This window comes from Cottoperca gobio, chromosome 16 (assembly GCF_900634415.1).
Source record: "Cottoperca gobio chromosome 16, fCotGob3.1, whole genome shotgun sequence".
Classification (NCBI taxonomy): domain Eukaryota; kingdom Metazoa; phylum Chordata; class Actinopteri; order Perciformes; family Bovichtidae; genus Cottoperca; species Cottoperca gobio.
In genome coordinates, this window is record NC_041370.1 from 1585219 (window position 1) to 1608995 (window position 23777).

Genomic DNA, 23777 nt, shown 5'->3' on the forward strand with positions numbered 1-23777 from the left:
GCTAAGTATAATAATATACAACATATAAAGTATAACAGATGACAGTTGGCACCAGTATGTGGGAGTGAGCAGCAAACTGTCACATGCAGTGTTACCTTTATGTCTTTAATGTATAAGTTGCTGTGCACTGATTTAAATGTATTTCTAATTATGTGTATTTCTCTCTAATTGTACGTTTAGCTGTTGATTGAAAAGTTGAGGGCTCGTCCGGGATTTGAACCCGGGACCTCTCGCACCCTAAGCGAGAATCATACCCCTAGACCAACGAGCCACACTTCTGGAAGAATTTGACCGTGAGTTGGAGACTTTACTGTACATGCCACGTTACATGACTACTGCTGCTCCTCTTTTATCTTCATGGGTAGATTATCTGGTGGTTGAGCGCCATCTAGAGGCGCTTTACTGTCCTGCAGCAGACTGCAGCAGACTGCAGACTGCCAACACTGCAGTGGTGCTCTCCTATCTAAACATCTTTTTCTCAGCAGAGGAGGCAGGCAAACACTTTTACTCTCAAATAATGGACTTAAATTCAACCAGATAACCTCAAGACTTTCTCTCTTCATCCCACTTGTATTATATGTACATATATATGTATTTATATTTATACATATCTATATATATGTATTTTTGCACAGGGAAACTCCCAAGATATAGATATAGATTGAAGGTCAATCTGGAGCTGTCATTGATTTCAGAAATAAGTATTTTAGATACTAGGCTCATTGTAGTCTGAAAATGTAATACTGTAATCTGCAGATTCAAACGTGCAGTTCTGTATTATATCACTCCAAATCACTGGCCAGAGAAACTTAAAAGTAAAACATGCATCAATGATTAGTTGGTCTCATCAGCAGGAGTGATTCTCTTCTTTCAGCTCCATCTCAGTAACTTTCAGCAATAATGAGGGCTCGTCCGGGATTTGAACCCGGGACCTCTCGCACCCTAAGCGAGAATCATACCCCTAGACCAACGAGCCACACTTACCGATTCTGGGATGAATCTGTTTGGATGCACAGATTGCCACGTTGTCCAAACTTCTTGCAACTCTCCAGTTCTTTTCTTCAGGTGTTTTGTAAGTTAGTGCCCCCTGCAGGCCGTTTCTAGTCCTGCAGCCAGATCATGTGCCAACAAAGTACTTCTTTACGTGTTGTACTGTAACATCTCCACATACTGCGCCTTTAAATAACCTCAAACCCAGAGCTTTCAGGGTCATGTTCGTCCAGATATACATTTAGTCTGTGATCCAGTAACGGCTCACAAAATTATATTTTATTGCATTTTAAAATCACACCATCAAAGAAAAGAGAAAGCCATCTGCTTATAAAAATACAACACACCCGTCTATACTTTGAGATGTTTCCAAATGCAAGAAAACAAAATACATTTCCATAAAACAGCCACATATACAGGATGACATTATTCCCAGGTTTATTCGTATATATCTATTTATAGTCTCCCGTTTGTTTTACATGAACTCAACGATAAGAAAAGGCAACATGCAGGTGATAGCAGCACATTTAAAACACAAACAACATTCAACACAACATGTTGAGACAAAGGGAGACGTGACAGTTTAACTTTCAACCTCCCGAAAGAATATGAATATGTTAGAGGTAGTGCTCAAATCTTAGCCACAGAATGAAAAAGTTGATGCAGTGAATTAAAGTTATGCTGTGTTTTATTGAAGAGCAGAGTTTCCTTGTCATCTTGCAGCACCGATTACTTTGGTTCAAAGGAGCCTACCTGTTGTAGTTCCACGAGACGTCACCTTCAGATGACTTAATACCTCTTTAATCTTCAACACTGGCGCGGAGGATTGTTGCCATGAAGGTTTCTAGAGAAGAGTAAAGAGCTGCTTCTTCTTCTTCTGTGTGCTTTGAAGCCAAACGAGCACATTACAGAAGACCTTAACCTTAAAGAACGTAACATCCACACATCAGAATGACTCGTGTTCATGTGCAGGCCGGTTCCCCGTGCACAGAATCTAAAGTGCGTTTCCTCTCATCTGAGCTTCATGCTGACTGAATCCTCCCCCCCCCCCCAACATGAATGCTGTGGCAGTGGTCCTTACATGGCTGCTGTTCTGTAGCAACACTTTAAATTCATTTATGTACTGAAATACTTTCATGACCCAAAATAACCCTTTTTAAAGTTCCATGTGCGACCGTCATCCAAAGTAACCCTGTGAACAGTGTAAACAATAATGTGCAAATTATAACGATGAGCGAGAGTTTGTGGGTTTTATCTCACTTTTGGTTATTCTTCTTTTTTATATCATAAAAGGACTTCGAGAGAGCGTCAGAGGAAACACCAGAGGAAACACCAGAGGCTGCTGCTGCTGCTGCTGCTGCTGCTGCTGCTGCTGCTGCTGCTGCTGCTGCTGCTGCTGCTGCTGCTGCTGCTGCTGCTGCTGCTGCTGCTCTGCTGCTGCTGCTGCTGCTGCTGCTGCTGCGTGGACTTTTAAAACAGTTCATTTTCTTTTAAAAAGGCTTTTTAAAGGGGCGCGGTGGGGAGGGGGCAGGAGGGTCGGGGGGTCAGAGTTGAGAGATGATCCAGGTGGGATCCAGAGCAGGTGGAGGTTGGTGGTAGAAGTCTGACAGGCCCAGCACTGGAAGGGTCTGAAGGGGGCTCTGAAGGGAGGACTGGGAGTTATAGAACCTTCTGGAGGATGGCGTTGGGCACTTCCAGAGTCTCGTCCTTCACCAGGACGATGTCATAAGAGTCCAGATATTTGTCCAGCCGCTCTTCCACCTGCAGAGTTGGAACAGAGGAAACGGTCAGCGATGCACCTCCGAGCTGCCACAGCAGCCCAAATATAAAGGTCACCTACCAGGACACGTGGAATCATGCGAGGCCTGATTGGCTAAATGTCGGCGCTAACGTTAACGTAGCGATGTTCCTTCGACTTACATCAGCGACGTGTGGATCACGAGTCGTGGCTGCGCCTGCTGTGACGCCCACTAACACAAATGTGTCATTCGTGATATTGGGCTATATAAATAAATATAAAAACTATAACATTAATTAATAATGTTAATTATAACTTTATTACGATGTGTTCAAAGTTAATCTTGAAACTTTTTATTAGAAGGTGAATACGTCACAATCTATTGAATATTGCTGCGAACAGCTGGTGTGTCGACGTACGAGGGATTCATCGTTTGTTTGTTACCGTGTTGTAACACCCCTCTTCTGCGTGTTCTGGATCTACGGTCACGTGTCATGGCTGTCTGTACCTTGTCGTTGAGGAAGCCGATCTTGAGGATGTTCTCCACGTTGGGCGCTCCGTCGGCCATGCTGAGGTCCCCCAGCGAGTCTCCCATGAGGATGATGTTGCTGTATTCCTTCACCTGTTTGAAGTACTCCGTGTTCCGCAGGGCGCCGTCGTGCTTGTTGTACACGTGGATCAGCTCGCCTTTGAAACCCTTCAGGACGCCCTGTGAAGTGAGGAGCAGATCAAACCGGCGTGAGGATGAAACGCGTTCTGAGGTCGAGCGACAACACAAGCAGAAGAACGCAGGTGGAGGGACTCACGTTCTCGTCGAAGTCCATGAAGTTGGAGACGACCTTGACGTTGGGGTGGTAGACTCCAGCTTGGCGGATGATTTCCTCCAGGACGTCGCCCAGGCCAGCGGAGAAGATGAAGACGGGAACATCGTGCTGCTGCAGGCGGTCAAAGAACTGCTCATAGCCTTCCCTGTGTGTAGTATATGTCCCCATCAATAAGTGAGCGGCGAGCGTTAAAGCAGAGCAGCACGTGCGGCTGCTGTATCGCTCGTGACATTTACTTCATTACTTTAAGTATTAATGATAGTTTAGACTTCAGGCTACAATGCTGCTGATGGTGTCGCTTTTAAAGGCTTTGTTGTGTCGTTTATTATTATTATATTATATTATTACATTTAGTTTATTAATGCAAATAAAGTTTATTCTATTTTTTACAAACAAATATTAAACAGAAAACATGAATAAATGACATTAGATAGATTCTGACACACTCAGCTGTGACCTTTCCATATAAGGGCATCCCCATCAGCCTAATACCCACAATGCAACAGTAAAGAGCAGTAACCCTATAGTGTTCAGAGTGTCCTGTACCTGAGTGCAGCGTCAGACTCTCTCACCACCTCTGCCAGTTTGTCCTTCTCTATTCGCTGCTCCACAAGAAGTGTGTGAGACTTGAAATACCTGCACACACACACACACACACACACACACACACACACACACACACACACACACACACACACACACACACACACACACACACACACACACACACGTGTTCAGGGACACCATGTAGAGAGACAGGTGTATTCTGCAGAAACACAAACATGACTGCGTGTTTGTTGTATGAGATGTTGGTGCATGTGCGTACCACTCCACCATGAAGGGGTACTTCTCCTCCATGGTGAGCTGAGGGTCGATCTCGATGGGATAATATTTATTCTTCAGCTGCAGCAGCTTCTGCCTGCACTCCTCTGTCACCAGCTTGCAGTCATCAATGATATCTGCACGAAGGGGGAGCACGACGCAGTTATAATGTACGTTTGCATGTGACCTAAGAAATGTTTTATGCGCGCTGTACTCACTGTGACACGTCGGGCAGCGTTTGCCGTTGACAGCGAACTTGCTTAACGTCATGTCGAAGTCTGTGATGATCTGCAAAAGAGCCGAGAACAGTTGTTGAGCAGAAGCAGAGACAAACGAGACATTCTGAGGTGAGCTGTGGTTTCACCAGAACACTGACGGACATGGTGCCATCAGGTGTTGATGTTCTACCTGTAGTTTAGAAGCTCCTCCTTTGATGAGGCCACAGATGATCTGCTCCACCCTCTCAGGGTCCCTCATGTGGACCGTGGTCTTCTCAAACTGAGGCATCTGGAGGGAAAGGGACAAAGAGAAGTTGTTATAGACTAATGTTTAACAGCGTGGACTGAGCAACAGGTGAACTGTAGCACGCAGCATGAAACATCTCCGCACAACCTACACTGAGGCTTCAGGATATTCCTGAAAGACCTCGGGGTCTGAGCTGCAGGTGATCTGTGCTCAGAGCTCTGGTATGAAGAGGAAGAGGAGGACAGCGCTGAAGAGGAATGTGTGTTAAGGAACTGATTTGGTTTGAGGTTCAATATGTAATTCTGAGCCACCTGCTCCGAAGGAAGAGGAGGAGGAGGAGTCCGTGTGACGGACAGGACGTCACTTAGTTTAGTAGATTAAATACAAAGTGGCAGAAACTATACTTCCCTGGCACACACACACACACACACACACACTGTTCCCTGGCACACACACACACACACTGTTCCCTGGCACGCACACACACACACACACTGTTCCCTGGCACACACACACACACACACACACAGTCCTGAACAAACAGAATCTGGAATTTGGAATCTGTCGGTGTTGTATAACGAGCTGAAGGCCACACCCCCACACCCCCACACACCCACACCCACACACACGGTTAACGTCTTTAACGTCTTTAACAGGAAATGATTTCTCTATGCGAGATGTTTTTAAAGACATGCATGTACATTATGCTTGAGCCAAATATATTTAGTTTAACGCCGGGGGGGGGTCGCCTGCAGTTCTAAAAATAGCACTAGTCACCATGAAGTCTAAAATGTGTATTTAATCATTTTGCTTTTATATCAATAACACTTGAATTATTCTTTATTTTAAAAAGGACAATATTGAATCTAGAATTAAAAAAACTAAAATGTTTTATGTATATGAACTCTGACCCTGCAGCTAAATCTCCATTCCCCTCGTCGCTGAGACGCCAGCGGGAGCAGCTACGGTGGGGCGCAGCATCTCTTCTCACCAGGCCGGTGAACAAGTCACAGGAAGCATCAGAAGCTTCATTCAGAGCTCAACATGTTTAATACAGGAGGAGGAGGAGGAGGAGGAGGAGGAGGAGGAGGAGGAGAGAGGAGGAGAAGAGAAGAAGAAGAACTGTTCGGACGCAGAGGTGTTGAAAGGTGCAGTGATGTTCAGAGACGAGAAGAAAGGTTCTGACATCATCTCCTCTCTGATGTCACAACGTTAGTGTTCGTACAAACAGGATGTGTGAAGATGTGACAGTTCATGATTTCAGAATGTTTTTACAGAAGTCGTGCTTTGTGCTAAATTATAACTCGTGTGACTCAGCATACAAAACTGTCAATAAAGATATCAGCTGTGAGAAATCATTGAGAGGAGTAATTAACATTAACATGTGGTCCGTCTCTTATTATTATTAAAGGTGCAGCTGTTCTTCAGGACGTGTGTATCCCTTCGTATTACTCAGCATCACAAAGGTTGGTGACCCCCGCTCTAAAGTCTCACATAGATCCACACACGTGCGTCGGCGTGTTCTTCTGACGGCAGCGCTGAACAATTCATCAACACATCACGAGAAATGATATATTGTAGTGCAGCAGAGACGTCCTGGACTACACACACTTTGTTAATATCTCTATATTATATAATCATATCACAGTTACATGATCAGTCAAACATTTAGAGACAAGTGAAAACCAAACGTGCTCCTCCTCTGAGCAAACATTAAAAACTGCTTCAACAATGAAACTCATCTGTAGGCTCACAACTCCATGTGCTGCATCAGTATTCTGTCTTCATGAGTCTCTATTCAACAGACATGAGCGGGTTTCAACATGACGATCTACCAGATGTAAGGGGGGGGGGGTTCAGCCTCAATATCTGCAACATTACATGCAGAAAATCTAAACAGGTCAAAGGTCAACGCATCGTGAGAAAACATTCAGGAGGATTTCGTTACCGTCGACGGTAACAATTTGTAGAACTCTACATGAAGTAAAAATGGCAACAGCCTGGAGTTTAACCAGTCACACACACACACACACACACACTAACTTACCGCGGGTTTGTTGCGTCAGCAAAAACAAGAACGAGGAAAAGATTGTGCAGCTGCAGACGGCTTTTATATCTGCAGCAACAGTCAGGGAGGGAGAGGGTGTCGGCCAAAATGTATTTGACAACATAGCCCCTCCCCCTGCACAGGAGGCTCACCCACACACACATAATTACACAATAACAATTTCAGCTTAGCACACACACACACACACACACACACACACACACACACACACACACACACACACACACACACACACACACACACACACACACACACACACACACACACACACACACACACACACACACACACACACACACACACACACACACACACACACACACACACACACACACACACACACACACACACACACACACGGAATGGAGCCAGAGGTGGAGAAGTGTAATCTACCCTGGTTCCAGTAATGTGACTTTTGACCCCTTGAAAAAGGAACCTTTAAAATCAATCGGAGGGGGGGGGCTCGCTTCAGCACTACTACTGCTGAGCACACGTTTTAACACGCACACACCCCTCCTCCCACCCGCCAACACACACACACACACACACACACACATGCATGCAGAAAATAGCTTGACGGCGCACGGAAGGTCACAAGGGTCAGGGTCAGTTTGGTCTTACAATGGTCAGCCACACATGACGCACGCAGCTCATGGACACACACACACACACACACACACACACCTTTAATATTCAGCTCACACACACGTGTAGAAACAGGAACCTTCCTGCACGTCTTTACATTTCTGGTTGAGTCTGAACATGATTTATTTTAATTAACACCCCCCCCACACACACACACACACACACACACACACACACACACACGTTCAGCAGCTTCTTCTATGAAAGGAGCCGAGTGGCCCCCACATGTCGCCTCCAGCACAACGCTTCTTGTATTAGAACTCGTCCCCGTCAGATGGTTACTGCACAATGATGGAGGAATGTGTGAAGAGAACCAACAGGACGCTCGACAGCATGTTGCTGTAGTCACAGAGGAGTCCACTGTTTACTGCTCTCCCCCCCCCCTTGATGGATACAGTTGTGAGTTTGTTGTGCAGGCCGATACATTATTGTGTCCAACACATCAGTGAGTCTGAGAACATGAAGATATCAGTTCTTCCTGCCGTCCTCTGGACGGTTGTTGCTGTGAGGAGACCGGAACATGAGACAACCTCGTCCTCCTCCTCTGCCGACCTCCACTGCCTCGCATACCACGAGTCCAAAATCTAGGTCAGTGACTGCACACATGCCGCCGCTGGTGAACGCCGGCGTCAGAGAGAGACCTTCTCATGTCTGTTCGTACTTCTCCTGAATCCTCTCCTGCTGGAGGAGCTCCTGTTCTCCTGGGAGAGTCCTGGGGAAATGCAGTTTTCTATTGTCGCATGTGCCTGAAGTTTTGGATTTGTTTTGGATTACCTGAATGCATCTTAGAGCCTCAGTGTAATCAGGGTCAGAGCTGCAGGGGGGGGGCACTCAGTGCGCTTTGCTTTTTAGGCATCCAGTGTGATTATTAGTCTTATGCAGCTTCTGCACATCGATGTTAGAGAGTTTACTCCATGGTTTCAGGATCCATCGGCCGTGGGCTTTAAATTCATCTGTTCCTTCAGCATGTTATACGATGTGCTAATAAACAGAGAACCTGCTGTCAACAGGACGGTCCCTTAAAGAAACTGCATCTTAATATCAACGCTACGACGACAGAGGGTCAAATATCAGGTAATATTCAGAGAACATGTGAGAAGTCTCTTCTGCAACCAAAAGCAACCGCAGAACTTAACCCTAAACATCTTCAGACTCCCAAAGCCTCATGCAGAGCAGTGAACACTACAGGTTGTGGATCTGAGCAGCTTCGCTATCACATGTTCTAGAAGCTTTACATAACTTCTTGTTTGAACAGGACACAGAGCAGGACCCTGATCATTAGACTTTCAAACAGCTGTTAATCTACCCGTCTGTAACCTTGTGTGACCCAGGACCATGATCAGGTCCAAAAGTATTAGGGTTATTAAGGTGCGGGGGAGACGAGCAGTGGTGCCACATTATACAGCAGAGGAAACATGAGATGAGGATCTGACTGAGCTTTGGAAACGTGATGAAAGTTGGTCATTTTTAACCGTTTCAGCGCTAAATAACAAATCAATTAAACAACCAAAGGCAATCAGGAGCAGGACTCTTCAGAGAGATGTGAGAGCGGATCAGTGAGCACTGTACAGTGTTAACGTGCGTCAGACAGACCGTGTGGAGCAGCTGGGATTAAAATGACCCCGACACAGTTAGGATCCAGTTTCTGACTAACAGACACGTCGTTTATCTACAGTCTGACTCACCGCAGTTACAGAAGACAGTTAGTGTGTTAAACAGGACGGTCTGGATCAGACTGAACATCTTTCCTCCGCCCGTTAAAACTCATCCAACACTCCGTTTAACCACTAAACTCATTTCAAAACATGCGTTTCTTCTTTCCCCATGCACACCTTGCAGATGTGTTCTGTAGTCAGGTACCTTCCACTGTGCGATCGTACGATTGTATCACAGCTCCTTTAGGGAGCAGGTTTGGGTTGCTTTAAGTCTTGCACTCAGATGCATGCAGAGGACGATGAGTTTAAGTTTCAGCCATGAAGAGGAGAAATTCAAAGAAGCAGCAGCTCATGTGTGAGCGTGAGAAGCTTCACTTCCACTGTGCTGGCTGAGTGATCACACTTCTCTAGTTGTATGAAGAGTGTCTCGCTCAAACCTTTGGGTTTTAAGATTTCTGACATTTTTGAAGGTTTTATACCAAGAAATCCATTTATTTCTCCACAGAAAGTATTTATAAATAATCCTTTGTTCCATCCACCATCAAGGCGTGAAGACCTGAGAATGAAAACAATGTGCTTGGTTTGTTCTGCCCAAGTATTCTGAAATGACACAGCTGAGATGTACGAGTCACAAAGCTCACGACGTAGAGGAATGTGCCGGTGAAGATTCGACACAGGACACAGGATGAAAGCCTGAGCGAGTTGCAGTCGTGTGGTTTTAGACCCCTGGGGTTCAGAGCGGATGTTTGTGCTTCTGTAGCATCAGAAGGTCACACGTCTCCAAATCGGCAAAAGGTCTGACGTGCAGCCACACAGTTACAATACATGCACAACTCTAAATCAGATTCATTCATTCATGTGCAGCATTGAATGATGATAAACCAAATAAGCTCAATAAAGTTGCATCCAGATATGCACCTGTATAGGTGAGGCCACCTCAGAGATACAGAACCACGCCCGGTAACGCCTGCACAATTCAAAGTCTAAATATCTTCTATAAGCCCTGTGAGAAAAAACAAGTTTAACATCCCTGCAGCACATATTAGAACATATGTTATGAGAAAACAAACATCCTGTAGTCAACCACTTCTTCTTTGTTCAACTATATATATATCCTCATGTGGGGATTTGAGGGGTAGTGTTTAAGTTAAATAGAAATGATTTCCTTTATATTCAGAGTAATCAAAACACTGGGGACAAATGTTTATCTGTCATGTGTCACACGTTCAAATAGTTTTCAGAATTTTGAAAAACAAGGTTCAGTGAACATGATGTTCTGCAAATAAATAAGGTAAGAGCCGAGTTGTTTAAGTTTGTGCAGATTCCTGCCGGACAGGTTGAAATGCTGGACTGAGTGTGTCCATGAGTGTGTGTCCATGAGTGTGTGCCGCCTGTGCTGCTGCAGCTTGCATAACCTCCAGCAGCAGCAGCAGCACAAAGCTGTTTCCAGGAGAGTGACGGATCTGTAAAGAGCATCACTGACACAGAGGATCAGCAGTCAAAAGCTTTCTGGTCTCCAACTGAAAAGCCGCTGCTCTTTCTGTAGGAGAAGAGCAATCTGATGACCTCTAAAAACAGCTGCTGTTTTAGGGAATATCCGCGCATGCGCACAGCATCATGTAGGTCCACTACTGTCAAGATACCAACATTTACAGTGTCATATTTCCGGACATGTATTTCAGAATAGAGGTGCACATGTGCTGCAATGTCATGTGGGTGTTGCATAGGGGAAAATGCGTTCACTTATCATTATCATCATGTTGTGTACAGCTTATGGTTGGAGTTTTCTAAATAGACTTAAGTTACTCTCTATGTGCCTCTGCAAAGTGTTTTAAATTTATTTAAATACATAATTCATTTACCAACCAAAATGCAGATGTTCGCATTCTTTATGGCAGAATAAAATATTAGAATAAAGAGTGAGGTGCGCTTCAGCTAGCATTGTTTCCCTCTGACACAATCATTACAAAATCGTAGTAACTTCAAAAGCGGAAAGCAAAAGCCAACAAAAACAAACTGGGCAAAGTTTTGACGCTGCCACTAATTATTACTCCTGCAATTAAAAATATAAAAAAGGATCCTTATCGTTAGATTGCCCTGAACAACCTTCTCAAGAACACTCGATTTCGTTGGGTGCATGCTTTTATTTTTGAAGGGTAGAACGTCCCCACTTCCGGTTTGAAATGTTGCCTGCCTCTGGTCGAGTGTGGCTCGTTTTACTCACCATCTCTATGATCCTGGTTTTCTTGCCCGCTCGCTTCTTCTTAGCGACGATGTACTGGGCCAGCACCACGCCGCCGAACAGGGCACAGACGCTGGCGCTTGCCGCGGCTCCGACCTTCACCACGGCCGTCCTGTCCATGAAGAGTCCGCTGTTACTCCGACCGGCCGCCGCGCGAGAGTCCCGTCCTGTCAAACACGCGCCTTCCTCCTGGTAAAACCTGCAGCCAAAGATCCTCTACGCGCCGACCGACCACTCACTCTGTTTAATATTTGGTAACCAACGTAATAGCTTGATGAAAACATAAATAAACAGAAAGACAGAAAGTAACACATTATATGTATACATATATTACCGTAAAATAAACAAACAAAATGTAATTTTAGCCATTAAGCTAACGTTATTTGAAGCAGACCTTAATTGTCACGTTACTTAGCAACACTAAGCTAGCAAACTTGTCAGGTAGGCTAACATTAATGTCCGCAATCTTTTTTAAACTTATTCTAAAATCAACTTGCTTTGTTATCGCTGGCGTAGGAGCTGTTCTTATGTTTAAAAACTTAAGTTTATAAATATAAAAAAGGTGAGCTCTCGCCCCCCCTTTTCACAGTAAAAGTTAAAAATAAAACACTTCCGTTTGTACAGGAAATACCAAAACAAAAGTCATTAACAACATACAATTAATTAATAAAAATACACAACTTCATAGTAATATTGGGAGTCATTTACAAAACTCATCAACACTCATTATAAGCTACACCTTCTCAGAAGACACTTTTTATGTACTTTTTAGTACCACTTACTCTCTGGAGAAGACAACACATGTATTTGTTATTTGGAAATATACTTGTGTACTTCTACTTGCCTACATTTCGACACAAAATGTGTGTCTTTCCCACAGACACATGAACTCAACAGTATACCTACATGTACGAGAAGTAATGCAGATTGAAAAGTGTGCCAGTTCCGTGCTACAGAGTGACGCATCTTTCCACGAGACTATCTTTGTCAACTTGTCAGTTTGTCCTTTACCTCTGACATCACTGGCTGGTCCCTTAGAGGCGATGAAGATGAGACAATATACACACTTTAAATCTAGGTTAGGGTCATTATGGTAACTAAGAGATGATGGATGAATACAAGAGAGAAGGTTCATGAAATTACAATTATTGATGGAGGGAGAGGAAGCCACAGAACCACCTCCTCCTTTCCTTTCTCGAATGTGTGTCTCCTTCACATATAGAGGGATTTAACAGCTGTGCAAATGTATAAACAAAAACTATAAATGTGATAGCAAGAACTGTTGCATCAATCTAAAATATCAAAAGTAAATTGAAGGGTTTGGCGTCAGTCCCTGGGGGTTTGCCCCGACATTCAACAAATATTTGTTTATTATTATTTGCAGAGACAAGAAGCTCATATCCCAACACATTTACCATACAACTCAATAACAAATGATGCATTACTCAATAACCTGTTTACCATCTGCACTAGATCTTCACGTACCCCCCACTTTAACTCCTTTCTTACGTCTGTGTTTTTAAGTTCTGTGGGTGAGGAGGTCCACATATTTTATTAACGAAAGGCACCCGGAGTTACTGAGCCCTAAACCCCGAGAGGCACCAGCAGGTCACAGAGAAGCTCGTGGTTATTTAGGATTATATGGATAAGTTTCATTTCATCATACATGTCCAGTGTTAAGCAAACAGCTAAAGTGCACGACCTGGTTGAAACCTAGTATTAAAAAAATTAGATCCAGATCATTTAATTTAACAAATCTGCAGATGCACATTTTTCAAGACGTTGTCACTTAATAAAGAATAAATAAAAGCTAATAGTGACATTTCCTGTAACTGTGGAAACCGTTTCACTGCACATCATTCAGATGAAACGTTATCTGACTCGTGTGTCAATATACTTATTCACGTCAGCGCTTGATTTGAATGCACAGCAGCTTTGCCTGCCTTGTGTAACGTGTAATACAATGAGCTCTAAAGCAGCAGCAGTGAGCACACGATACATGTCTTCATGTTCATATAATCATCAGCTGCGTCTTTCAGTCCATACATTACAGCCGTCGAAACAGGCCTGCCTTCAAGTGGTCTGCATGTTTGAACAGTTTACAGATACATGACACACACACACACACACACACGAGAAGTCAAAGAAAAAAAGTAATATTTATTGTATTAACTGCAGTCGTGCGTTATGAAACGAGACATATAGAACATTTCAAAACCAGAATATTCAAAAGAATAATGAAGCTAATTTAAGTTTTTCCAAACATGTCAGGAGGCATCAAGAGGGACGTGTGTGTGTGTGTGTGTGTGTGTGTCTTGCAGTATAGAGGCTGTGTTGGAATGTTTCACAAGTTGAGTCAATATGCAGGCATAAAAAGCATCGTCTGAAAATAAATAACATCAGCATCGCTGAGCAACACGTCACGTGATGAGAGCGAACTCCCACAGATGATTTATGAAGAGTCACATGACACAGAGCTCCCACAGATGAAGAGTCACATGACACAGAGTTCCCACAGATGAAGAGTCACATGACACAGAGTTCCCACAGATGAAGAGTCACATGACACAGAGCTCCCACAGATGAAGAGTCACATGACACAGAGTTCCTCTACATTTTCACCAGCCCAAAGATTTTTGAGAACTCTTTTTAGGGAGATCATTTCCCCGGGTTGGAGGATTGTTATCATTTTAACTCCATCATGGAATGAGCCAATTAGGGTGTCAACATTATATTAACCGATCCCATTAAATTATGGTTCCAAATTGATAAGCAGTTAAAAAAAAGTGAAATGTTTATATCCTTTAGTTTTATTGTGGAAGAACAAGCTTCATGTGTAACACTTGTCTGATCTGAAGCTCCCACCACGGTGCAGACTTCTTCTTCTTCATCATCACCATCCTCATCAGAAGTGTGTGTGTGTGTGTGTGTGTGTGTGTGTGTGTGTGTGTGTGTGTGTGTGTGTGTGTGTGTGTGTGTGTGTGTGTGTGTGTTTGTTGACAGGAGCTACTCCACAGGCCGGATGCCCTTGGCCTCCTCCAGCTTCTTCAGGGTCTCGTCCCACTGGGTGAACTGCTTCGACAGCAGGAACATCTGCCAATCAGAGGTCAGGGTCAGTGGGTGGAGCTAAGACTCAGCAGCAGTTTATAAGTTTATCAGACAAATTAGTTTAAGAACAAAAGAGCAAAATGTATTATTTAACCAGTATTTATTATAATTATTCATGGATATTATTCAGTTTCTTTTAGCCCACAAGAGATAAGAGAGTACAGGAAGAAGTTTGTAATGACGTGACATTTAGAAAACGTTAACAGCGTCTTTACCTTTAACAACAATACTTTGTTCAATGTGGTATTTTTTATTTTACTGAAATAAAAAATAGAAATCCAGTGAAAATAAAAGTTTACCATTTTGTTGTAATCCTCAAAAAGCTTCTTCACTTCCAGGGCCTGAGCCTCAGTCTGGTCCTGTGAAAGAGACGAACATGAGTCAGCAGATAAAACATAACGAGAGACACAATGAGGCCGATGGAGACAGAACGAGGGGGGGTACCTGCTCTTTGATGTGAATCTGTGACAGGCGCTGCAGCTTGGTGGCGTGCTCTGGTACATCTGTGAGCAACAGAAACACACACCACTGTAAAACACTACATCTCCGAATATACAAAGTCATACAGTTACATTCATTTCTATCTAAAGCATGGCAACCTGATACAACATGTTACAACCTGATACAACATGTTACAACCTGATACAACATGTTACATTCATTTCTATCTAAAGCATGACAACATGTTACAACATGATACAACATGTTACAACATGATACAACACGATACAACACGTTACAACACGTTATAACACGTTATAACACGATACAACACGTTACAACACGTTATAACACGTTATAACACGATACAACACGTTACAACACGATACAACACGTTACAACACGTTATAACACGTTATAACACGTTATAACACGATACAACACGTTACATTCATTTCTATCTAAAGCATGACAACATGATACAACATGTTACAACCTGTTACAACATGTTACAACACGTTACATTCATTTCTATCTAAAGCATGACAACATGATACAACATGTTACAACACGTTATAACACGTTATAACACGTTATAACACGATACAACACGTTACAACACGATACAACACGTTACAACACGTTATAACACGTTATAACACGTTATAACACGATACAACACGTTACAACACGATACAACACGTTACAACACGTTATAACACGTTATAACACGTTATAACACGATACAACACGTTACATTCATTTCTATCTAAAGCATGACAACATGATACAACATGTTACAACCTGTTACAACATGTTACAACACGTTACAACATGATACAACACGTTACATTCATTTCTATCTAAAGCATGACAACATGATACAACATGTTACAACATGTTACAACCTGTTACAACACGCTGAAACACGTTGCAACACGCTGCAACACAACATGTTACAACATGTTACAACCTGTTACAACCTGTTACAACCTGTTACAACCTGTTACAACATGTTACAACATGTTACAACATGATACAACATGATACAACATGTTACAACATGTTACAACCTGTTACAACATGTTACAACCTGTTACAACATGTTACAACCTGTTACAACATGTTACAACATGTTACAACATGATACAACATGTTACAACATGTTACAACATGTTACAACATGATACAACCTGTTACAACATGTTACAACATGTTACAACATGTTGTAACATGTTACAACATGTTACAACATGTTACAACATGTTACAACATGTTACAACATGATACAACATGATACAACATGTTACAACATGTTACAACCTGTTACAACAGGGCCTATAGCATGCTGCTGGAGAAAGTCAGATCTAGTATTTTATATCCAATCAATACAGACTAAAAACAAGTTATTCATTAAAGAAAATTACAATCCAATGAGAAAGTGAGCCACCATGTAAACTACAGCAGTCACAAGGGATGACATGCTGCTGATGCAAATCAACAGGATTCACTATGTGACAGGAAATACTGAAGGTGGTGGTAACAGATTTGTTTTTTTTAAGACAACCTGTCCAAAACAATTCAGCCAAATCCATCTTTACGTTTGGCTACCAAACAGGCAAACATCAGTTCACAGCACGAGCTTCTCCCTACTGTGCTGAGTAAAAGCACAGAGCAGATATTGTGTCGTCCTCGCTGTGTTTACGGTTCTGCCGGGTGAAACTCACCTCTGATGTAGTTGCTGTCCAGCAGCGGCTTCATGCTGCTGACCTGCTCCAGCAAAGCAGCCTGGGAAAGCAGGAAGTCCTCCTCTGTGCAGACAAACACACAACGGCATCACAGTGAGCACTAAATCAGATACGAGTCTTCTACAATTCAATAATCTTATTTATGTGACAACTTACATTTAACTTTACATGTATAGCCTTAAACATTACACATGCTATGTGTCTTCATATACAATAAATGAATAATACAAGCCTATAATAAATACTTGATTTATCCATCCCAGGGTCCTCCTGGTTCTTACCAGCAAGAATGAACTCCAGCTTCATGGCATCAGGTACAGTGATGTGGTCGGTGAACTGGGGGTCCAGGTACTTCAGCAGGTCCTCAACTGCACCACAACACCAATAAATATGATCAGAGACTCAAACAGTCTAAAATCTGACCAGATACATTCCTGCAAGCAGTGTTGTGGCATTTTGGATTTAAGACCAGCACTTAGCAACACTTTTGGCAACTTATGTCAGTATACAGCATGTGACTCACTCTTCTTGTGCAGGATCTTAACTCGTTCCCTCTTGTTGGCCGTATTGGTCAGACCTGCCTGAATCCTGGCCAAAGACTCAGCACACTGCAGGACGAAGGACATCGATTAGATTTAATGTAAATGATTAACAAGGCTATGAAAAAGTCATTGTAATTTATTTATTTTTATTTGAGGACTTCTGTGCAATATATGGTACTACAGTTAATACAGTTAAAACAATAATAATCTAAAGTTCAAGAGTAGCACGGAGATACAGTATATACAGTATGTAGCAGCACAATCAAATAATCGTTTTAACGTGTGCACTTTCTTCTCTGATTTGCCCCGTGGCATGCCTTTGGGGACTGGATGTGTATCACATTTAGAAAGGAACATGAGATGCTTATGCACACGTACAGTATAATATGTGTAGGTCTCTTTTTGAGTACATCTGGAAAAAGCACATTAATAGTTAACAGTAGGCTTATAACAGTACTTTATTGTCATAACAACACTAACAACTGACACTTTCTCCACCCCTGCAAATATCTGTCAGGACACAAATCCATTTCAATGCCCCCTTTGTTAGTTCAAAGTGTTCATCATCATATGATGCTCTGATGAAACACTCCATTCATTGGCTCAAAAGGACCATTTCAAGCCAAACTACTACAAAATATGTACACTCAGATTAAAAATGTATACAAACAATACAATATATACCTCTGAGATGTAGTGGGGAAGAAGTATAGAGTTACATACAATGGAAATACTACTTGAATGTGTACTTAAGTACAGCACTTTAAGTAAATGTACTTGGTTACATTCCACCACTGTCGTTAAAACATTTGAGACTTTTGTATTGTTGATTGTATTCCAGTCTTGAACTAACCAAGCTAACCAACTTGCTATCTATTCAATAAGCCACGTTAAAGCTAAATAGCTAACATAACAGCTGTTTAGCTGGTATATAAATATACTATTGTTATTGTATTATACTGGAGTAAACAGCTGTCATAACTTCAAATAAAACGTATTGTACAGCAAATGTTCCTAGCATAAAAAGGGCGTCCACTCAATCCCACTGACAGAGCTAATGTTAGCTTTGCTAAGCTAACAGCTGGCTAGCTTCTTTACTCATCAGAATAAACATATTTCTGGACGAACCTTGACGGGTTTCCCACTTTTGCTTCTTCTCTCGCCATATATATTACTCTCCAGCGCCTGAAGACGCATTTCCAGGTTATCCGTCTCCAACTGTTTATCCATCTTGAAGCTAGTGGACACAACACAAAACCAAACAGCCCTGAAGACGTCAAAGCGGCGTCGCATATCGATGACGCGTCGCAGGAGCTACACATCATATGCATTTATCTTTTGTAAAAAGAAAAGGTACAGGATTATTTTTATTTTTTAATGTAGGATATTTGGTAGATAAATAAAACGCTGCCTTTAACTGACATGTGTGAATCACAGTGAAAGAAACATGTTGTTACAGGGGAGAGAGATGTCCGCGAGGGGTCGCTGTTTTGCGGTGAGAGGGGTTTTCAGCTGTTTTCCGGTGACAGCAGGGGAATGACAACATCGACAGTCACGGCCCTTCTTCCATTCAAGCCGACTGCAACACATCCACACAAAGTAAGGTTTCCTAACATCTCAGCATCTCTGCCTCGCACACAGGAACAGTCTGTGTGTGGACAATGATAACGATACCCCGGAAGCGAGCACATCTGTTTGTTGTAAACAAGTCCGTGCTATGTTTTCACGCGCTAAGTTAGCTTACCTAGCCCTCAAGCTAACGTCAGTTTCTGCATTACATCTGCGTAGTTTGACAAGCTTGGAGTTAGTTTGGAAGTGTAGCAGGTGAGTGGCTGTCTTCTTATGGACTATAACTTAGTAATAACTCCCCTAGTGAATTAATAAGGACGTATGTGGCTGATCTAAAGCTGGATTAATGGAGTCAATGTGGTACTAGTTTATGTTTCTGCACTTCTTCATTGTGGTTTTGTGGTTGTGTTGCTGAAAGTTTCATCGATGCTTGCCTGTCTGCTCTGCTGTGTTGCTGACACCAGGAAGCTGCCCGCCACTGGACTTCGGGGACTGTGTTCGGGGGATTAGTTCTTTATGTGCCACTGGGAGCAGCAGCAGCATGGCAGATGACAAGGACGTGTTGAGAGACGTCTGGTTCGGCCGGATCCCCACCTGCTTCATTCTGAATCAGGATGAAGTTACTGAGAGAGAAGCAGAGCCCTACTATGTAAGTGCTGTTGCTCTCTGACTTCACATGGCCACTGACCCCAGCCCCAACTTCCTACAAACCCCACCTGAGCCCACAGCTCTGTGTTTGACATCAGTATGAAAGAATGAATACATACCAGACATACCGGATGAGTTGGAAAAGAAGAATACTCTATTGTCATAGCAGCATGACTGAGCATACTTAAAGCAAAGCCACTCACTCACAAAGCACATAATACATTAAACAAACTATAAAACCGATATCTAAGATAATATCTATACCCATGAAAGTGTAAAACAAATGCATATAATAAAATACAACACAGATAAAACTCTAGAACCTGTAGGGCAGCAACATCCAATCACTAGATAAATGCTTCTTTAAGTGCATTAAAACTTTACTTATTGCACGATTATTTAACCTGCTGAGTGGCCTGTAGTGCCATGTGTGTGGTGTCATGGAGGCAGGCAGCATCAGGACACATGCGGTTCTGGTCTTAATGCTTCTTTTGTGAGAAGGAAGGAATTTTAAAAGGTTGTGAGGAGTCCTTTAAATCGTAAAGGCTCTTCTTTTGTAGTCTAGCCTTATAGATTTCCCTGCTGCTCTATACAGCTGCACCAAACCATCTCTGGATATGCTACATTTCTTTCCATCGTCTTAATAAAAGTCTCTGGTGTTCATGGTGGAGGAGATTGTCAATCCCAGGAATGTTTCGCAACTCACAAGATGCTGTGAACTGTATTTTTCATCAGCAGGGAAAAGTAGGAATACTGAAAATATATTTACAATAGCAGTAGTATTAGTAACGTCCTCTAATGTACTCTTCTCAACAGTCTGGTAGCTGCTCATACTGATTAGTGGCAGGAAGAGAAAGGGGCTTTTCACTCGAGGCACACGGCTTCAGGTCGCGTCCCACACAATAAACCCTTGTGCTTCAAATCTCTTGCTTTGAAACAGCCTACAGAAGAGGGTTTAAAGCATTACGAGGGTGTAAAGCACACCTCAAAGATATAAAATACATGAAGAAGCATCATGTGGAGACTGAAGACAACATGAAGCTGTTTGGCTGCTTTTTATGTACTAAATGATGATGGCTGTCTTCCTCTCTCCTGTTGGCTCCGTCAGCTGCTGTTACCCAGAGTGAGCTACCTGACTCTGGTTACAGACAAGGTGAGGAAACACTTCCACAAAGTCATGAGGACCGAGGACGCGGAGGAGATGTGGTTCGAGTATGAAGGGACGCCACTGAAATGGTGAGAGAACAATTGTTGGATGAACTGATTTCTCTTCTTCTCTTCGGGAGCTTGAGTGAGAGCCAACTATTTGTTACAAGAGCAATTTAGTGTATTTGTTGTGTCTATATCTTCTCATCATTTTCACCCAGACAACCCCACCCATCTTAGAAAAACTGGGTCAGTGTTGTTTCCATTTCCTCAAACATGGGACTTTTAAAGGAGTCTGTGTGTCTTGTTGTCCTGCTTCACGTAAATGTTTCTCCAACAAATGCAAAACACCGTCAGAACCACAGTATTCACGCCACCTGCAGCTCTGAAGTCTGTGTATCGACAGGCAGCTGCTGTTAACCAGTTACCTGGTTAGTTAACAGCAGGTGAACAGACTGCAGGAACACAGCTCAACCACAAGGTGTCAGTGTTGCAGCACCGATGATGAAGAGACGTTTACAGTAGGAACACATGTGTTCAAAGTGATTTCATTAGTTGTAATGTAAACATATTTAAATGTTATCTGGTTTCAGCTTCTCAAATGTGAAGTTCTGCTGCTTTTTGTTTTGTTTTTGTAAATTACAAATGATTTGAAAATGTAATACCTTAAGTTTGTTGACGAACATAACTCTTTTTAGTCATAACTTTAGGTTCTGGTAACCTTTTAACAGGAGTCTTTCATTTATTTACACATTTTTAAATCACCAATTCTGGTCCAAATGTGCTTGTTGGCTTCAGGGGAACGACTAATATTGTTAGTGAGTGATCGATCATGAAAACACCGTAAATACACTCCTCTGATTTGAGGTTGCGATAAAGAAAAGCATCTAACCCCTGTTGGCGGAAACACAGGAAATGACAAATAGAAATGTTGGAGTGGAACGTTAACTGAAGTTTACACGTGGCATCCAGAGAAAGCTGGACTCAACAAAAGACTCACACCAACTGTGTGTGCTCGCACTCCGACGCTCATAATGAGCTGCAGTTACACCAGAAATCATTTTAAAGACTTTTAGTACAAAAGGTTTGTGAGTCATTTGGGAGTGTGGAGGTCACGTGTGGAGGTCACGTGTGGAGGTCACGTGTGGAGGTCACGTGCTGCTGTCAGTCTGTAGACGGCGGCTGTTCAGTTTAAAGATCACACTAACATGACTCCTCTTTGTGTTTGCTGCTTCCAGGCACTATCCAATTGGAGTTCTGTTTGACCTCCATGCGTCCAACACAGTCTTACCCTGGAGCATCACTGTGCACTTTAAGGTAACAGTCAATGTGTCCACAATTGTTGCATATAAGTAATGACACGTGTAATGGGGCATGGGAAGAACACAGAGAGAAGTGTCACCACCTCTCTATACAGCCTTTTAGCCTCTTTCATGTACTGTGTTGGTTCAGTCTCAGTGCTGAAGTTAGCCGCTAGTTGATGAAGAAAGTGGAACATTTATCATCTAAAGAGTCAGATGTTTCCCTCAGGAGTTGGTGGAGCTTACACCAGAATTAAAGAGTGAATTATGGACATTGTGGGGTGGAAACACAACTCTGTGTCTGCTAAAGCAGATGTGTAAATAGATTGATAACATGTCCGCCCGCTTGTTGTGAAGCTCTTCGGCTCCTTGTGGCCGAAACAAACCAAGAATGCAGCTTTTAAATCTAATGTTTTTCTTGTGCATGTGTCAGAATTTTCCAGATCGTGACCTGCTCCACTGCCCGTCCAACTCTGTGATCGAGGCACACTTCATGTCCAGCATCAAGGAGGCCGACGTCCTCAAGCACAAGAGCCAAGTCGTCAACGACATGCAGAAGAAAGACCACAAACAGCTGTGGATGGGCCTGCAGAACGGTGAGACACACACACACACACACACACACACAAACATACACACTTCTATAAGCAGCTGTGGATAAGCATGCTAAAAGGTGAGGAGGGCAGACACACACACACACACACACACACACACACACACACACACACACACACACACACACACAGAAGAAAGACCACAAGCAGCTGTTGGGGAAGTGACACACATTCACTCATTAACACTGATGCACACATGTTGTCTCCCTGCAGATCACACTTTTAAGCAGATTCACACACACACACACACACACATGCACACGCACACATAAACTCTAAGCCATATTTGTATAATTGTCTGCAAAAGATTCACTCATCTGTAGGTGTGGTGCTTTCAAAGACACAAATATCTAAATAGACTCACTTCCTGCCTTCCTTTCCTTGTTCCTGCACACACCCACTCAGCCCCCCCCCCCCTCCACACACACACACACATAAATCTCTCTTTAGTCTGATAGCAGTCTTTGAAGCCTCCACTTCCAAAACCTTTCCCACCGAAACACCCACCAGCATCCCTTTTCCGTTTCCACCCGTCCGTCCAGACACGTAGATTTCCAGTTGGCCATCGGTTGTGATTGTGGTGGTTTGTGTAGGTGTAGCTGAGCGGGGGGGCTGAAGCACTGGAAGCGTGTGATGTGGCAGTAGACGCTGGGGGGTGGGGGTGGGATGGATTACCAAATTTGAGGTTTGACCTCGTCTTTGAAACTCAAGTGTGGCGAGAGAATGTTGGAATCACTGCAGGTCAAGATGATCAAACGAGACAACAATAAACACCGTGCTCCCCAGTGATGGAGCGAGGTGGCACTTATATTTAAATATGCCCATAGTGGCATGCCTCTCTTCCTTTTGTACCATGTTAACACACAATAATAACTTCACATCACGCAGCTTAAGAAATGATCATTATTGTTGCAATGCTTTACTTTTGTGGATCTAATCTAGTTTCTATATCTGCTCTGTTTCTAAATATATTACATGAAGAAGTGTAATAAGTATTACATTACAGTACATTACAGTACTGATGAAGACCTACATGTAAATACATGAAGGAATGGAGCTCATCTTTCTTCCACTTTCCCCTGAAAGTAAAAGAGACTGACAGATCGTAACACAAGAAAGAAACCTTCATTTAGGAGACTAATATTGTTTTGAAAGTGCAGTGTGTGGTTCACAAAACATGTTGTAACTACATTAAACACTGCAGAACTAAC

The 23777-nt window shown here is 42.8% G+C and overlaps 3 protein-coding genes and 2 non-coding genes across 8 annotated transcripts in view; 1 reads left to right on the forward strand and 4 right to left on the reverse strand.

Moving 5' to 3' along the window:
* Window positions 1–199: 199 nt before the first annotated feature.
* On the reverse strand, window positions 200–271 carry trnap-agg (transfer RNA proline (anticodon AGG)). The gene has a single exon. It is a non-coding gene; the product is annotated as a tRNA-Pro (tRNA).
* A 633-nt stretch (window positions 272–904) lies between these two features.
* Window positions 905–976, reverse strand: trnap-agg (transfer RNA proline (anticodon AGG)). The gene has a single exon. It is a non-coding gene; the product is annotated as a tRNA-Pro (tRNA).
* Window positions 977–2407: 1431 nt separating this feature from the next.
* Window positions 2408–11680, reverse strand: nt5c3a (5'-nucleotidase, cytosolic IIIA). Of its 2 annotated transcripts, none has more exons than XM_029452448.1 (8): window positions 11432–11680; window positions 4783–4881; window positions 4593–4662; window positions 4379–4511; window positions 4099–4188; window positions 3535–3697; window positions 3237–3437; window positions 2408–2751 (listed from the first exon to the last, which is right to left on the reverse strand). In XM_029452448.1, the coding sequence occupies exons 1-8, from the start codon at window positions 11567–11569 to the stop codon at window positions 2650–2652; spliced, it is 996 nt and encodes a 331-aa protein (XP_029308308.1). In that variant the 5' UTR covers window positions 11570–11680; the 3' UTR covers window positions 2408–2649. The 2 variants fall into 2 exon arrangements, with proteins under 2 accessions (XP_029308308.1, XP_029308309.1); XM_029452449.1 differs by lacking the exon at window positions 11432–11680 and adding an exon at window positions 6887–6938.
* A 2325-nt stretch (window positions 11681–14005) lies between these two features.
* dctn3 (dynactin 3 (p22)) lies at window positions 14006–18596 on the reverse strand. 2 transcript variants are annotated; one of them, XM_029452183.1, is made up of 8 exons: window positions 18417–18596; window positions 17270–17354; window positions 17028–17114; window positions 16726–16809; window positions 15002–15060; window positions 14857–14916; window positions 14414–14542; window positions 14006–14381 (listed from the first exon to the last, which is right to left on the reverse strand). In XM_029452183.1, the coding sequence occupies exons 1-7, from the start codon at window positions 18579–18581 to the stop codon at window positions 14456–14458; spliced, it is 627 nt and encodes a 208-aa protein (XP_029308043.1). In that variant the 5' UTR covers window positions 18582–18596; the 3' UTR covers window positions 14006–14381; window positions 14414–14455. The 2 variants fall into 2 exon arrangements, with proteins under 2 accessions (XP_029308043.1, XP_029308041.1); XM_029452181.1 differs by having other exon boundaries at window positions 14006–14542.
* A 152-nt stretch (window positions 18597–18748) lies between these two features.
* Window positions 18749–23777, forward strand: part of LOC115021639 (autophagy protein 5-like) — a 7132-nt gene continuing 2103 nt past the window's right edge. Inside the window, exons 1-5 of one of the 2 annotated variants that reach the window (XM_029452184.1) lie at window positions 18749–18887; window positions 19322–19506; window positions 20614–20741; window positions 21890–21968; window positions 22386–22548. In XM_029452184.1, coding sequence (XP_029308044.1) covers window positions 19399–19506; window positions 20614–20741; window positions 21890–21968; window positions 22386–22548 — 478 coding nt within the window. In that variant the 5' untranslated portion in view covers window positions 18749–18887; window positions 19322–19398. The other variant, XM_029452185.1, reaches the window with a different exon arrangement.